Raw genomic sequence first — 14,406 nt, 5'->3', positions numbered from 1 at the left:
CGATAGTGGTCTTATCTCAAGCGACTGCGCTGCGCGCTGCGGCAGCGGTGCGCCTGCGCACTGTGCTGGTCTCCATGGCGGGGCCTCGGAGCCAAGACGAGGTTGAGTAGACTCGTTTTGAATTTTCTCCCCTCTGCTCCAGCACTTTGTGGACTTCCCTCCTCGCCCTGTAGGGCGCTCGGCGGCGGCAGGACTGGGGGAGTCGGAGGTTTGGCAGAGCTGTCTGCGCCGACAGACCGGACGCTACCTCCCAACCCCCATTTCTTGCTGCTGCCTCCTCCTCCCGTCACCTCCTGACCCGCCTGGTCCCTGAGCAACCGCCCGCCCCCGCCCCCTGCCGCAGCCGGGCTCTGGTGGCTCCTTCTGCTCCACGCCTCGGGCCCTTTTCGGGGCCCCACGGGACAAGGCCTGCTGCCCCTCGCCCGGGACGGGGGTCTGCGGGCCCCGGGGAGACAGGCTGGAGTTGGTGGAGGTTAGGGTCTTGAGGGTTGCTCAGCCCAAGGACGCGCCACCGCCGAGGAGGATTCGGACCCCCGGGCGGCTGTGCCGGGTGTGTGGTCCTATGCGCAGCCTCTGGCCCCGCTTTTTAGGGTTCTTTTTTTCTCTTTATGAGCGCCTTTGTATTTTTTTTTTTTTTTAAGAAAGAGAAAGGCATCCTCCCACCTCCTACGCTTTTTGAGTTTTTTGTTTTTGTTTTTGTTTTTTGGTCTTAAACTTACCCAAAGGCCTATGTCTTATTCTCAAATAGTCCTGAGAATTCTAGTGGAACTTAGTTTTTCTGAGGGAGGATGGATGGAGAGATATTATCCAAATCTCATAGTCGCTTTTTAAGGAGTTCATCAGAAATACTCCAAGAGGGGGACCTCAAAAAACAGCAGTTTAGAGTCAGGCACAACTGGATTGCAAAATTTGTGGGCAAAGCGGTATGTGTGCAGGTGAAGATAACTAAAGCTTTCCTTTGTTACGGTGCTAAAAGATGTACTACGATTAAGTAGACACCTGATATTTGAATCAGCCATAGACTATCAGAAAGGATTTAAACAGTTGTAAGCTAGAAATAATCTGTTGTTAGAGAGCAATGACAATGAAATTAATACATTTTTTTCAGTTTACTCACATTAGAATGCGGGCGGTAGAACCTGAATGCCTGGGTTTGAATTCTGCCTTAGCTACTTATTTTTTAACTTCTCTGTGCCACACCTTGGTCAACTGTGAGGTTAAGTACCACATAGTAAACGCCAACTATTATTACCATAGTTTTCCTTTGCGTGTCAGTTTAACTAGAAGCTTTGCCAACATGAACAAGTAGGAAAGACAAGTCTCATGGTTAGACGAATAAAATGAGAAAACCTCTGTGCTCAGTGCCTAGAAAAGAACTGGGCTTGCCAATAGCAACAGTGGTCGTTTAACCATGTGATTCATTGTAACTGTGAGAATTGTATGCATTAGCTAGACCACCTGAACTTGAAACTGTGTTCATTGAAGACTTGCTATTTAATCCACATTTTTTGAATTTGGTAAAAGTGAAAGAAATTTGACAGTTTCAGACATCATTCACCTTTAATCATAAGTGATTTTTGAGTTACAGCAGTAAGGTCTGAAAGAAAATTCATAGAACCTGGAATAAATGTAATAGGTTCTTTTTCAGATAATGTTTAATTGATAATACATCATTGGTGAAATATATTTTTAAATGTGTTGTTAATAGATTAATTCATTATTGTTATTAATTTGAAATTATTAAAATAAGAAAATATTATACCTGATAATACAGATTGATCCTAATTTGAATGGAAAAATATGATCAGTAAAATACAGAACCTAAATATGTGTTTAATAAGATAAACTTCAGTTTGCAAAGCAGAAGTGTTGAATTCACTGAAATACGTTTTTCATTTGAGACCTTTTGTTAAGGGAAACTTAGTTAACAAGTGTTCCAAGATAACCTGGACTTCTACTATGATGGCTTTTTTTTCCAACGTGGCTTATGTGTTGTGTTTGGTATTCCCTCCATGTGATACCTACAATAGTTAGTGCTTTTACTTTGCCTGTGTTTCTTTACTTAGAACATTAACTTCAAGCTTTTGGTTCTAATGATTTCCTACATGATTTCATTTACTTTGGTCCTTATGAAGACACATTGTTATCCAGAGAACCACAGCATGGGAAATATGTTTCTCTTTAATATAGGTTTATTTTTTTCTGTATATGATGACATGGTGTGGTATGATATAAAGACTATACATGAGCTTTGGAGTCCTAATTGGCTTTTGGTGACTTTTTCCTACTTAGTTTTGAATCTGAACTCTAATGTTTTGTGATCTTAAGTTATTTGGCAGCTTTGATTTTCTTATCTATAAGTAGAGATAATAAGATCTACTTCAGAGTCATTGTGAGGATTAGATGAAATCATTTGTAAATCCCTCAAAGAACAAAAAGATAAAAAGAGGTATGTATGTGCAGGGTAAGAAATGGGTAGAAACCAAGATTACAGGGAAGTTTATAGAGAGGGCAAACCTTAGAGAAAAGAGGTATTGTGAACACTGGCCTTAAAGTTTTTTCACTGAAAAAGGAAAAGTTAAAGTAGATTGTTTGTTGTTTACATGTATTTGCATACATTTAACATTTTGATGCTGATTTAACACACTATACTTTCTTAAACCCATCTTTTAAAAAATAAATTATTCTACAACATATTTGTGAACTAGGAGTCTTGATTTAATTTTTGACACCGCTGATTCATAGCAATTTTGTATACATCATAAAAGGAGCATTGTATTGTTCATCCTAAAAGGTGAGGGAAATTTTATTTTCTAAAGTACTTTTGAGCAGTATTTTTAAATGTAATTAATAAGGTCAGACACTGATTTTAAATATAAGATTTCAATATCCTTTAAATCTTGAGACACTAACCAAGGTACCTAGAATTAAGAGATATTCTAAACTTCAAAAGTTTTCATCCTTCAATTATCCTATTTGGGGATTTACTCTTAAATTATTGGTTTTAATGGAAAAATTTTACCATACAAAAGTCTATAGGGAAAACTCAACAAAATAATCAAATATTAAGGTAATTTTAAAAGAAATTATAGCTGAGAATTACCTCTAATGTTTTGAACATATAGATTTGCTGTTGAACAAAATCAAAACAGCAGTAGCCCCCGTATGGTCCACAGAAGCTTTGAGTAACTACAGTCTGAATAATGTCTTCCCCTCTGCCCCTTTTCCCTATAAATTAGAACATCAAACTTTTAATTTAACAGTTTCTTCCTAATCTTTGCTTTTGATATAAGGTAAAATCCACTTTTTAAAGTGTGATGTAAAACATTCTAGAAAGCAGTTTGCCAACAAAATTTGTCTTAGTGTATGTTATGAAGTCCAGTCATCATTAACTCTCTAGATGACATATTTAATACTTTCTCTTTTCTTTCTGTTCTCTTTGTCCAATCCCAATACTACGTACTTAAGACATATACTTACCAAATTCCAGGATTTTGTAAGTGGAGTGTGGGGAGGGGGGGCCCTTACCACAAACTTCTGTGGCTCTGAAATATCTCCAATTAGGAAATATTTTCGTTGTGGAGACAAATGCAATTTACTGTGGAGTTCTTTGTTTCTGTAATAATTATAGAATGTGGAAGTTGAAACAAAGCCTTAGTCCAGATCCCTAATTTTAGGTAAGGAAACCAACACAGAGAAGTTAAGTAACCCCTGGACACACTTAGTCTTCCAGAAATAGTCTTTAGTTTACTTTAACTGTGTCAATTGGTGGTTCAACTATACCAGGCTGGTAATGGCTGTTTAACATGGTAAAATCTGCATAACAAAGTCTAGTAGCTTTCTTTATGTGTAGAAAAATAAATATGCATTGAATACATTCTCATTACAGAAAAAAATGCTGCTGTGAAGACATAATTACAGTTTTCACATAAATGAAGCACAGCTATCATAATTCAGTGCACCAAAAAGGAAGAACTTCAATGGAAAAGAGTGCATTTCTGGGGATAATAGAATGCTTGAGGCCTGAATTTAAACTGGAGCTGCTGCCTAAAGGTAATAATTGTATTTTTAACTAATTGAAGGTAATTAGCTGTATAAAAGTTAATATTATCTACTACATAGTAATGAAAATGTCAAAATACGCTTTGTATGTAGGTACTGTGTTCTGTTTATGGTTACCAGTTGGAAAAGAACATTTTATACCTAGCTATTTGATTTTAATATCTTCATTCTTTAAAATTTTACTTTGACATAGTTAATTGAAAGTTAGGGGTAATAATTTAGAGCATGTGCTGACATTGAGGTTAGATGGGAAAATTGGGTATTTTAAGTCACCCTACAGTTAGCAGGATTGAGGAGTATAATGCAGGTTGATGAAAGAATTAGGGGAGGAAGGAGTAATACTTTTCACTTCATTCAAATTATTTTTTGTAAAGGATGTCTGTAACTTAAAAATGTACTTTTAATCTCCAGTTCAACATCACTTTGGTCAACAGATGTTGAAACCCACTTTTCCATATAGTAACCACAAAAAACCTTGTTTATCCCGTAGTATAGACATACTGCATACTGAAAGGAAAAATTTGAGTTTTGTGTTCCCAGAAAGTAGTAGGAAAAGAAGTTATCTTTCTTCCATCGGCAAAATCCCAGTATGGGCAAAGCTCTGAAATGAGTGGTTTATGTGCAGCAGTCTTCCTGTGTTATCACCCAACCCTATCGCTAGTGCACTTCCCCAGGGCATTCCTCCTGCCCTCCCTCTTCACTGCAGCATCTAAGCTCAGGCCTACTGAATCCCTTTTGAGTACTCTGAGCCTCAAGTGTACTTGCTTTCTCACCTCCAAATTTAAACTTCTCAAAGTAGCTCTTTTTAACTCATCTTAAAGGAAAAAAGCTATCCTTATATAAATTTATATAAACACAGATTTGTTAATGACTGACAGTCTCTTGAGATTTTTTTTTTCTTTATAAGAGAAAATGCTTATTAACGGCAATGAAAATTTCATCGATAAAGTTTCAGACAGGATAAGAGAAAGTAAGTAAAACGAAAAAAAATTAGATCAGTAGCGGTAATTTGTAATGGAATCAGGGCACCTGTTAGGAAACTGAGAGCAAGTTTTCATAATTTTTTCCCCTAAGCTGTTTTCACTTTTTACCTCTCCATCCCAAGATCCCTTTTGGATCTGTCTACAGAATGTTTTCTCAGTGGCTGCAATTCTGCGTAGTTAGAACTCCAGCTTTTTCATGGGGTCAGGGATCTTTAGATTGCTTGCAGGTGTGCTTTTCTGTGTTAGGGACTGCCTGTAATAAATCTCAACCTGGAAAAGTAGAGAACAAAAATGAACAAAGAATTTCTTTTAGCATCTTTAATTTGTTAAGCTATCCAAAAACAAAAAGACAAACAAAACAAAACTTAAAAGCCATGACTAATGAAGGAAGGAGGGAGCTTTGTTACCTTGAAAGAGTTCCAGTGAGTTTTGGGATGTTCTTGCTCAGCCACTTAGTATATTTGTCATCTTTGGAAAGTTACTTAATTGCCTGAGTCTTATTTCCTTATATGTAAATTGGAGCAAGTAACTGAAGTACAGGTTTGTTATATTAAATGGATTAAGTAAAGTGACATATATAAAACACTGAGCATAGTGCTTTACTATGGTAAGTGCTCAATAAATGAATGATAACCTTATAACCTTGAGCAGTGAGCCTGTTTCCTTTTCTGTAAAATATTGATAATAGGTCCTAGAATAGCAGAATGTTAATAATTCTAGTTAGTAATTATTAAGTATAATAAGCACTCAGTAAACATTATTTTGTAGCTATGATAAATAATACATTTATAATCTTCATATATTTCATCATAATAGTGCTTATATTTAAAAAACAAAATTAGGCATTATGCTGTACACCAGAAATGGACACATTGTAGCTGACTATATATACTTCAATTTAAAAAATTGGTATATTAAAAAAATTTAAAAGTCTCAAAAATATTTGTAATCTTAATATCATAATGTTTAGATAGCATTTCAATATATTTTACTATAAAAAATTAAATTGTATTCTTTTTTTAAATTTGTTGAAGTATAGTCAGTTTACAATGTATCAATTTCTGGTGTACAGCATAATGCTTCAGTCATACATATACATGCATATATTTGTTTTCATATTCTTTTTCATTATAGGTTTCTACAAGATATTGAATATGGTTCCCTGTGCTATACAGAAGAAATTTGTTTATTTTATATATAGCAGTTGGTATCTACAAATCTTGAACTCCCAGTTTAAATTGTATTCTTGACAACAATTATTTCAGTTTTAGTAAGTCCCTCAGTAGGATTTTATTTTCAGTTGGATCTAACTTTGTAAAAGTTTTCTCTTTGAATAGAGGTTTTTTAAAATTTTTATACTCAGTCTACATTAGAAGTTAGTCAATAAACAATAGTTAAATGAATTTTTAAAGTCATCAGAATAATCAACTATTAGAAACATAAAATCTTAGAACTGAATGGGATCTTTAAAGAACTGGGAATTTAAGTTTAGAGAAGTTAATAATTTGGGGATTTTCATCAAATCTAGGCTGAGCCCTTGTTCTTTCTCTACTATATTTATCAGATGTGTGAATTTTTAAACCAGACAGTAATACTAAAATAGAGCCTTAGTCATCTAAAATGTAAATTTTTTTTACAATTTTTCATTTTTTTCAAAGATGGTATATTTAGAAGCTTTATACTAAGCCCAGGTAAGTTTTGATTACATCAGTGAAATGACTGGTGTTTTTTGCTCTTAAGAACCAAAGGATTTATTTATAAATAGGTGAAATTTTTACCTTAGTTTGCATTATTATAGGTAGTAAAAATAATTTATTGAGCACTGACTTGTACTAGGAACTGCACCGAGCCTTTTGCATACATTACTTTATTTGACCTTTATAACAACTGTATGAGGTAGATGCAGTATCATGGCCAGTTTGCAGAGGAGAAAACTAAAGCTTGAAGTAGTTAACTAATTTGACAAGTAAGTATAAAGCTGAAATTCAAACCCATACCATATGACTACAGAACACTGTCTTCAAGTATTTTATACAATTTTACTGATAACCCTCTCAGCTTGTATTTTAAAAGATGATGAAAAAATAGTATGTTTTCATGTCCACCCTATCTCCAACATTGTCCCAAGTATGGTAACTTAACCAAAAATTTGAGGTTAATTTTGAAGTTCATATACTATGATTTGTTATTGGCTTTAGTAGTGTCTGTAAGACAGTGTGATTGCTTTCTTCTTTTTTTAACTAAAGATTTTTTTTTTTAAGAAAGTTTTAGGTTTACAGGAAAGTTGAGCAGGTAGTACAAAGATTTCTTCCTTCCTTTCTTTCATATTCCTTCCCCTAACTTCATACCACTCCCTCCTAGCACATAGCTTTCCTTATTATTAACATTTTGCCTTAGTATGGTACATTTTCTTAAAGTTAATGAACCAATATTGATACATTTTTATGAACAGGAAGTCCATAGTTTACATTAAGGTTCACACTTTGTGTTGTACAGTTTTATTTTTGACAAATCATGTCATGTGTCCACCTTTACAGTATCATAAAGCATTATTTCATCACCATAAAAATCTCCCATGCTTCATCTATATGAACTCCTACATCCCCAACCTCTGGCAACTACTGTTCTTGTCTGTAGTTTTGCCTTTTCAAGAATGCCATGTATTTGGAATTATACAGTATGCAGCCTTTCAGAGTGGCTTTTTTCACTTATCGGTATACATTTAAGGTTTCTTCATGTCTATGTGTGGCTTGATAGCCTATTTCTTTTAAATCACTGAACAATAATTCATTATATGAATATACCAGAGTTTACCCATTTACTTATTGAAGGACATATTGGTTGCTTCTAAGTTTCAGCAATCATGAATAAAGCTGTTATAACTACCCAGGTACAGGTTTTTGTGGAACATAAATTTTCAACTCATTTGGGTAAAGACCTAATAGTACAGTTGCTGAATTGTATGGTATGCCTATAGTTAACTTTGTAAAAGACTGTCAAACTATCTTCCAAAGTACTGTACTGTTTTATATTCCAGGCATCAATGAGTGAAAGTTCCTATTGTTCCACCTTTTTGCCAGTATTTAATAAATTTTTAAAAAAATATTAGTCATAGTAATAGGTGTGTTATGATATTTCATTGGTGATTTATTTTGCAATTCCCTAATGACATACAATGTTGAGCATCTTTTCGTACACATAATTGCCATGTGAATAACTTCTTTGGTGAAGTGTATCTTCAGGTCTTTTGACCATTTAAAAAATTTTTAAATTGGGTTTTCTTTTTCTTGAATTTTAAGAGTTCTTTGCATATTTTGGATACAAATCCTTTATCAGATACATATTTTGTAACTATTTTCTTCCAGTTTGTGGCTTTTCTTCTCATTCTCTTGATACTGTCTTTTGCAGAGCAGAAGTTTTTAATTTTAATGAAGTCCAGCTTATCAATTATTTCTTTCATGGATCATGCCTTTGGTATTATACCTAAAACATCTTTACTATACTCAAAGTCATCTAGGTTTTCTCCTATGTTATCTTCTAGTTTTATAGTTTTGCATCTTACGTTTAGGTCTTTGATCCATTCTGAGTTAATTTTTTTGAAGGATGTAAGGTATGTATCTAGATTATTATTATATTTTTGCATATGGATGTATGTTTTTTCCAGCAACACTTGTTAAAAAGACTGTTCTCTATGTGATATATGGGCATATATGCTTTTATTTCTCCTAGGTAAATACATAAAATGGAATGGCTGTGCCATATGGTAGGTACATGTTTAACTTTTTAGAAAACTGCCAAAGTGATTCTCAAAAGAGCATATACTGTTTACGTTACCGTTGGTAATACGTGAGAGTTCCAATTGCTCCGTGTCCTCATGAACATTTGATACAATATCTTTTTAATTCTTTTTATTTTATTTTATTTATTTAATCGAAGTATAGTTTGTTTACAATGTTTATGTCTTTTTAATTCTAAAATTTTTAATAGATGTATAGTGGTATCTCATTGTGGTTTTAACTTTCATTTCCCTAATGACTAATGCTGTTCAGCATCTTTTCATGTGCTTATTTGCTAGCTGCATATCTTTTTTTCTTAACCACCTTCACCCATTTCTTCCATCTTCAACCTCTTGCATCTGGGAACTGACTAGCCTATTCTCTGTATTGGTGAGCTTTTGTTTTGTTTTTTTTTTTAGATTCCAGATATGAGAAAGATCATATGGCATTTGTCTTTCTCTAGCTCTCTAGCTAACTGCTTGTTTTCTGTAGCGAAAGGTCTATTAAAATATTTTGCCTACTTTTTATTGGGTTGTCTTATAATTGAGTTGAAAAAGTTCTTTACAGAGCGGAAACCCAGAGAAGATTCCTTTCCCAGGTATATGTTGCAAATGTTTTCTCCCAAATCTGTGATAAGCAGAAGTTTTTAATTTTTGTGCAGTCCAATTTGCAGACTTTATCTTTAATATTTTGTGCTTTTTTGTGTCATGTTTAAGACAGCTTTGCCAAACCCAAGGTCACAAAGAGTTTTCTCCTGTTTTCTCCCCTATATATTCCTAGTGTATAGGAATGGAACTGAGTTTTGCATATTGATCTTGTATCCTATCCTTGAATTTCTAAGTTAATTCTACTAGTTTTTTATGGATTCTTCAGGATTTTCTATATGTAAAACCATGTCATCTGTGAATAGAGATGAGGATACAATTATTTTAAGTATTCTTTCATAATCCTTTGGATTTCTGGTAGTAATGTCTTTATTTTCATTTCTGATTTTAGTTATTTGTGTTTTCTCTCTTTTTTTAATTATCAATCTAGCTAAAGGTTTGTCAATTTCACCAATCTTTTCAAAGAACCAAGTCTTAGATTCCATAATTCTGTTGTTTTCTATTCCGAATTTTGCTTATCTCCCGGCTACTCTTTATTATTTTCTTTCTTCTTCTAGATTTCAGTTTAGTTTGCTCTTTTTTTTAAGGTGTAAAATCAGGTTATTATTTTGAGGGTTTTTTTTTTTAAAGGCATTATTGCTCTAAATATCCCTCTGAGCACTGCTTTTCCTGCATCCTGTAAGTTTGGATATATTGCAGTTATCTGTCATCACCCACTTCTGAGTTACTGATTTTATTTAGTTCTCCAGTATTTTATTTCTATCCTTAAACACACGTACACAAAATTATAATAGTGTTATTATTAGTTACAAAGACAGTGTTTGTTTAGGTTTTTCATAGTGTTATTAATTTATTTGCTTACCATTTTTCTAGCATCTCAGGACTTCCTTCTGGTATCATTGGTTTTCTGTGTGCTTTAGAAATTGCTTTCATGTAACGTCTATTCATTGTAAACCCTCAATTTTTTTAAATCTTAAAAATGTCTTTCACCTTTTGTAAAAAAATAGCTTTCAGCATATACAATTATATACTGAAAGTTACTTTTTAAATTATTCCTCCAGCTTCTACTGCCACAGTTGTTATTGAATAGTCTGATGTATATCTAATGTTAATACTCCACAGGTGATCTCTCTGTAGCTGCATTTTAGATTTTCTCTTTTCTTTTTAGAATTTTGTACATCGGGTATGGATTTCTTTTGATGTATCTGAGTACATTTTGTGCTTGCTTTATCTGTAGATTCATGTCTTCAGTTTTGAGAAATGGTCAGCCATTATTTCTTCAAATACTGTCTCTCATTCATTTTGTCTTTCTATCCTTCTGAGACTCCAGTTATAGGTATGCTATACTTTCTTATTCTCTTTTTCCTAGTTTTAAGTCTCTTCTTTATTTTTTTGTATTCTGTTTTTCCTATGATGCATTCTGGGTTATTTAAAAAAATCTATCTTCCAATTTAGTAATTCTTTCTTCTGCACCTAATCTTCTATTTACTTTATCCTCTGACTTTTTAATTTCAGCAATTATATTTTTTCATTTCTGAAAGCTCTATTTGGTTCTCTTTCAGATTAAACTTTTGATAGTCTCTTGTTGCTTGCTTATTCCTGTGATTCATTCTTTTATTTCTTTGAATATTAGTTATTTTATATTCAGTATTACATGGTTCCAATACTGAAGTCTTTATTGGGTATCTAAATCTACTGACTTTTTTTATGATGGCTTATTTCCTTTTGTTTTTGGCACTCTTCATTTGTAAGCTTGTATTTGATTGAGCTTAATGTGATGGAAAACAAAGCCTTAATTGGGCTGGTGTTCCTCCAAACAATAGCTGCATTTGTTCTTACCAGAAGCCAGACTACACTATTGGCCCAGGACCTTTCAGGTTCCTACTCATATTTTGGGAGTTCTCCTGCCCTACCAGCTATTTATCCAAGCCCATTTCCCAGTCACAAAACCTAGGTATTAGCACTGCCCTTGGGGAAATTTTCCTATTTGCTTGTGCTCATCACTTAGGTTGTTTTTTTTTTTTTTTTAATTTTTTTTTTTAATTGAAGTAAAGTCCAGTACAATGTGTCAGTTTCTGGTGTACAGCATAATGTCCCAGTCATGCATATGCAGACATATATTTGATCACTGAGGTTTTAGATCACAGCTGTTGCATTTTTTTGGGAGGGAGGAGGCCATAGAGAAGGTCACGGAGTGGCCTCTGATTTTTGTTCTTTCTATAGCAGCTCCCAGCCACAAAATAAAGATTTTGCTTTATATCAACTTTCTATTTTTTGTCTCTAGCAAGAGAGCCTTCTACATATTGCCATTAGTGAACTTTATTTTTTAAACTCCTTCTAAATGATATTAAGTAATATACATATAGTGTAAAAAATTCAAAACAGTAGTGAAAGTTATAAAATTACTCTTTTATAGCCCTAGAGGTAACTACAGGTTTTTGGAATTTTTGTAATAAATTAAATTAGAGTATAAGTGATAATTTAAAATCTTAAAAGAAAAGCAACTTTAAGATATTTTATAGTTATATATTAAAAAGAAGATTAATTGCATAGCCTATTATAACATATTTAAGTAGAATTACTTATAATATTAAAAAATATAAAATAGCAAATGCATTTTATGAAACCTTGTAGGTTAATTTTACAAATGTATGTGCTTTTTTGGGAGAGGGGAGTGAAATAATTAGGTTTATTTATTTTATATTATAAAGTTTTCAGTGGTATTCTTTACCAATTTCATTTTTACTTTAATTTTGAGATATAAAACATCTCAAAACTCTTTAGATCATGCAGAACCCAATAATCAGTATAAAATACTGGGCCAGGGTTTTTAATCTCAGGACCATTGACATCTTAATGTGGGGCCTATCCTGTGTGTAAAAATGTTAAGTGCTTTAGTTGATCAGACATTTAAACTTTTTCAGCTATTAAATAATAGAAGAAAATGGAACTGAATATGATATCAGCATGGAACAATCTATTGATTCACTAAGAGTCAACCATAATGATTCTGAAGAGTCAAAAACAGATTCTCAAGTATTTCAGGTAGGGATTCAGCTGGGAACTTTTTTCCATTCTAAGGGAAAACGACATGCCATTTAAAAATTTTTTATGCTTAAGTAGTGTTATATTTAATGTATTCAAGAATTTAATTTTCCACATTTCTGTCATGTATTTAATTTTATAGAGCTTTTACTTAAAGTAATATATTCATAAAAATGTATATACAAAGAAAAATCTGTATGTTGAATCTATATATTTCATAATTTCAGATTTCATTCCTGTGGAGAATTTGAAATAAATTGTTCAAAAATCAACAATTTCACTTAGAAGTTCTTTCTGTCTGTATCAGTCTATGAATTGGTAACTTTTGCAAAATGTAAAGTGAATAACTGAAAAATGAATGTTTCCATTTTATTATAGACATTCTATTTTTAAAACTGTAACATTATATTTTACAAACACCCAAGTGTTGTTTTTTTTTTTTTTTCCCTTTGCAAAAGCACCTAACCTGTATGGATTCCAAGGATGCTTCCTTTGGACAAAATGGTTCTCCTAAAGTTTTACCCATCACCACTCATGAAGCAGATAATTCACTCACATCACGGAATATACCAGGGCCCCTGACTCAGACACAGACTCTTTCTGCAGAGCAGTTTCACCTAGTGGACCAAAATGGGCAACCTATTCAATATGAGCTTCAGTCATTGGGGGATTCTAATGCACAAATGGTGAGTAGATTTTTTAAATAACCAGTTTTATGCTATTTAGCAAACTGTATTAGTCTTACTAGATGACTTTAATTTCATGACACTATTGACTCACATTGCTTTGAAAATACTATTTCCATGACATTCATTTTTAAGTTATATAAAGATTTTAAAAGATTTCCTCTCAGGGCTACAAGTAGTACTTGAAACCGATACATTCCAGCCACCGTAGGCAAACTGGTGCTTTGAGATCAGCTGGAAATGCATCATAATCTGTAACTAGTGCTAAAGTGCCAGGGCTTACATACAATTTACAATTACTTTTTGTATATACATTTTGCTGAACTCAAGGTTACAACATCTCATTTACTGATTTGCATACCACATGCTGGGGTGTGCTTTCTTGAAGAAAAAGAAAGTAATGGAAGTACCAGTGGAATACTGGAAGTTAGACATACCTATCTACCTACAAGGATCAGTAAGGGTATTTGTGATGTGAATATCCATGCATAAAGTTGAAAATGCTGCTTTGAACTGTTTTAAAGTTGGTCAAAAGTATTTATGACCAAGTTTGTAGTGTGAATAGAAGAGGTGAAAGATGATTTTGATTAAAACTATTGAGAAAAATTTCTAAATTGCTCTTTGATTAATAATACATTTACATCAGTAATAATGTGAAGAACAATTTATGTCTCTTGTTTGCCTATATTTTCCAAATTTTCTACAATGAATATTAATTCAATAGTAAAAATTATTTTAAAAATCACAACTTCAGTTATAAATTATACCATAAATAGGCAGCCACTTAACCTAAAATTAATCCTTGTTTTCATTTCTAGTCTAGAGCATTCTAAAATTAATCTGTGTTCTTTTGCTCCCTTATAAACCAGCTAAATTTTGGGGTTGAGAGTAATTGGTTGAAAGGTGGCTAATTGTAGACAACGTTTTTTGTATGTTCAGACTCAGTGTATTTCTGGGCTTACTTCAGGACTGAAGTGCAAAGCAATGGTAAGCTTCTCTAACCATACTGCATCACCAGCAGGGATTAATATGCAATGAGTAATCTGAATGTGGACTAATTCATTTTAATATTTCATGCCCAGAATGAAATACTTATGTAATTTCCCCTGTTATCTGACGTTTATTCTAGTTTCTGTCTTGACATTTAGAAAGTCTGTATGTTCCATTAGAAGAATAAAAGGATCTAAATGTGTGAAGGGTCATCATTTTACACACGCTTTTCTGAAAAGCACATTAAAGTTGTTTGCAT

At 33.1% G+C, this 14,406-nt stretch overlaps 1 protein-coding gene across 1 annotated transcript in view; it reads left to right on the top strand.

The window, feature by feature from the left end:
* Positions 1 to 40: 40 nt before the first annotated feature.
* The window catches only part of CARF (calcium responsive transcription factor), a 42,918-nt gene continuing 28,552 nt past the window's right edge, over positions 41 to 14,406 (top strand). The window contains 4 exon segments of the mRNA XM_064485096.1: positions 41 to 101; positions 3,890 to 4,053; positions 12,351 to 12,471; positions 12,930 to 13,157. Of these exon segments, the coding sequence (XP_064341166.1) occupies positions 12,394 to 12,471; positions 12,930 to 13,157 (306 nt within the window). The 5' untranslated portion in view covers positions 41 to 101; positions 3,890 to 4,053; positions 12,351 to 12,393.

This window comes from Camelus dromedarius, chromosome 4 (genome assembly GCF_036321535.1).
Source record: "Camelus dromedarius isolate mCamDro1 chromosome 4, mCamDro1.pat, whole genome shotgun sequence".
NCBI classification, from domain to species: domain Eukaryota; kingdom Metazoa; phylum Chordata; class Mammalia; order Artiodactyla; family Camelidae; genus Camelus; species Camelus dromedarius.
This window is presented reverse-complemented; position numbering and strand designations above follow the sequence as displayed.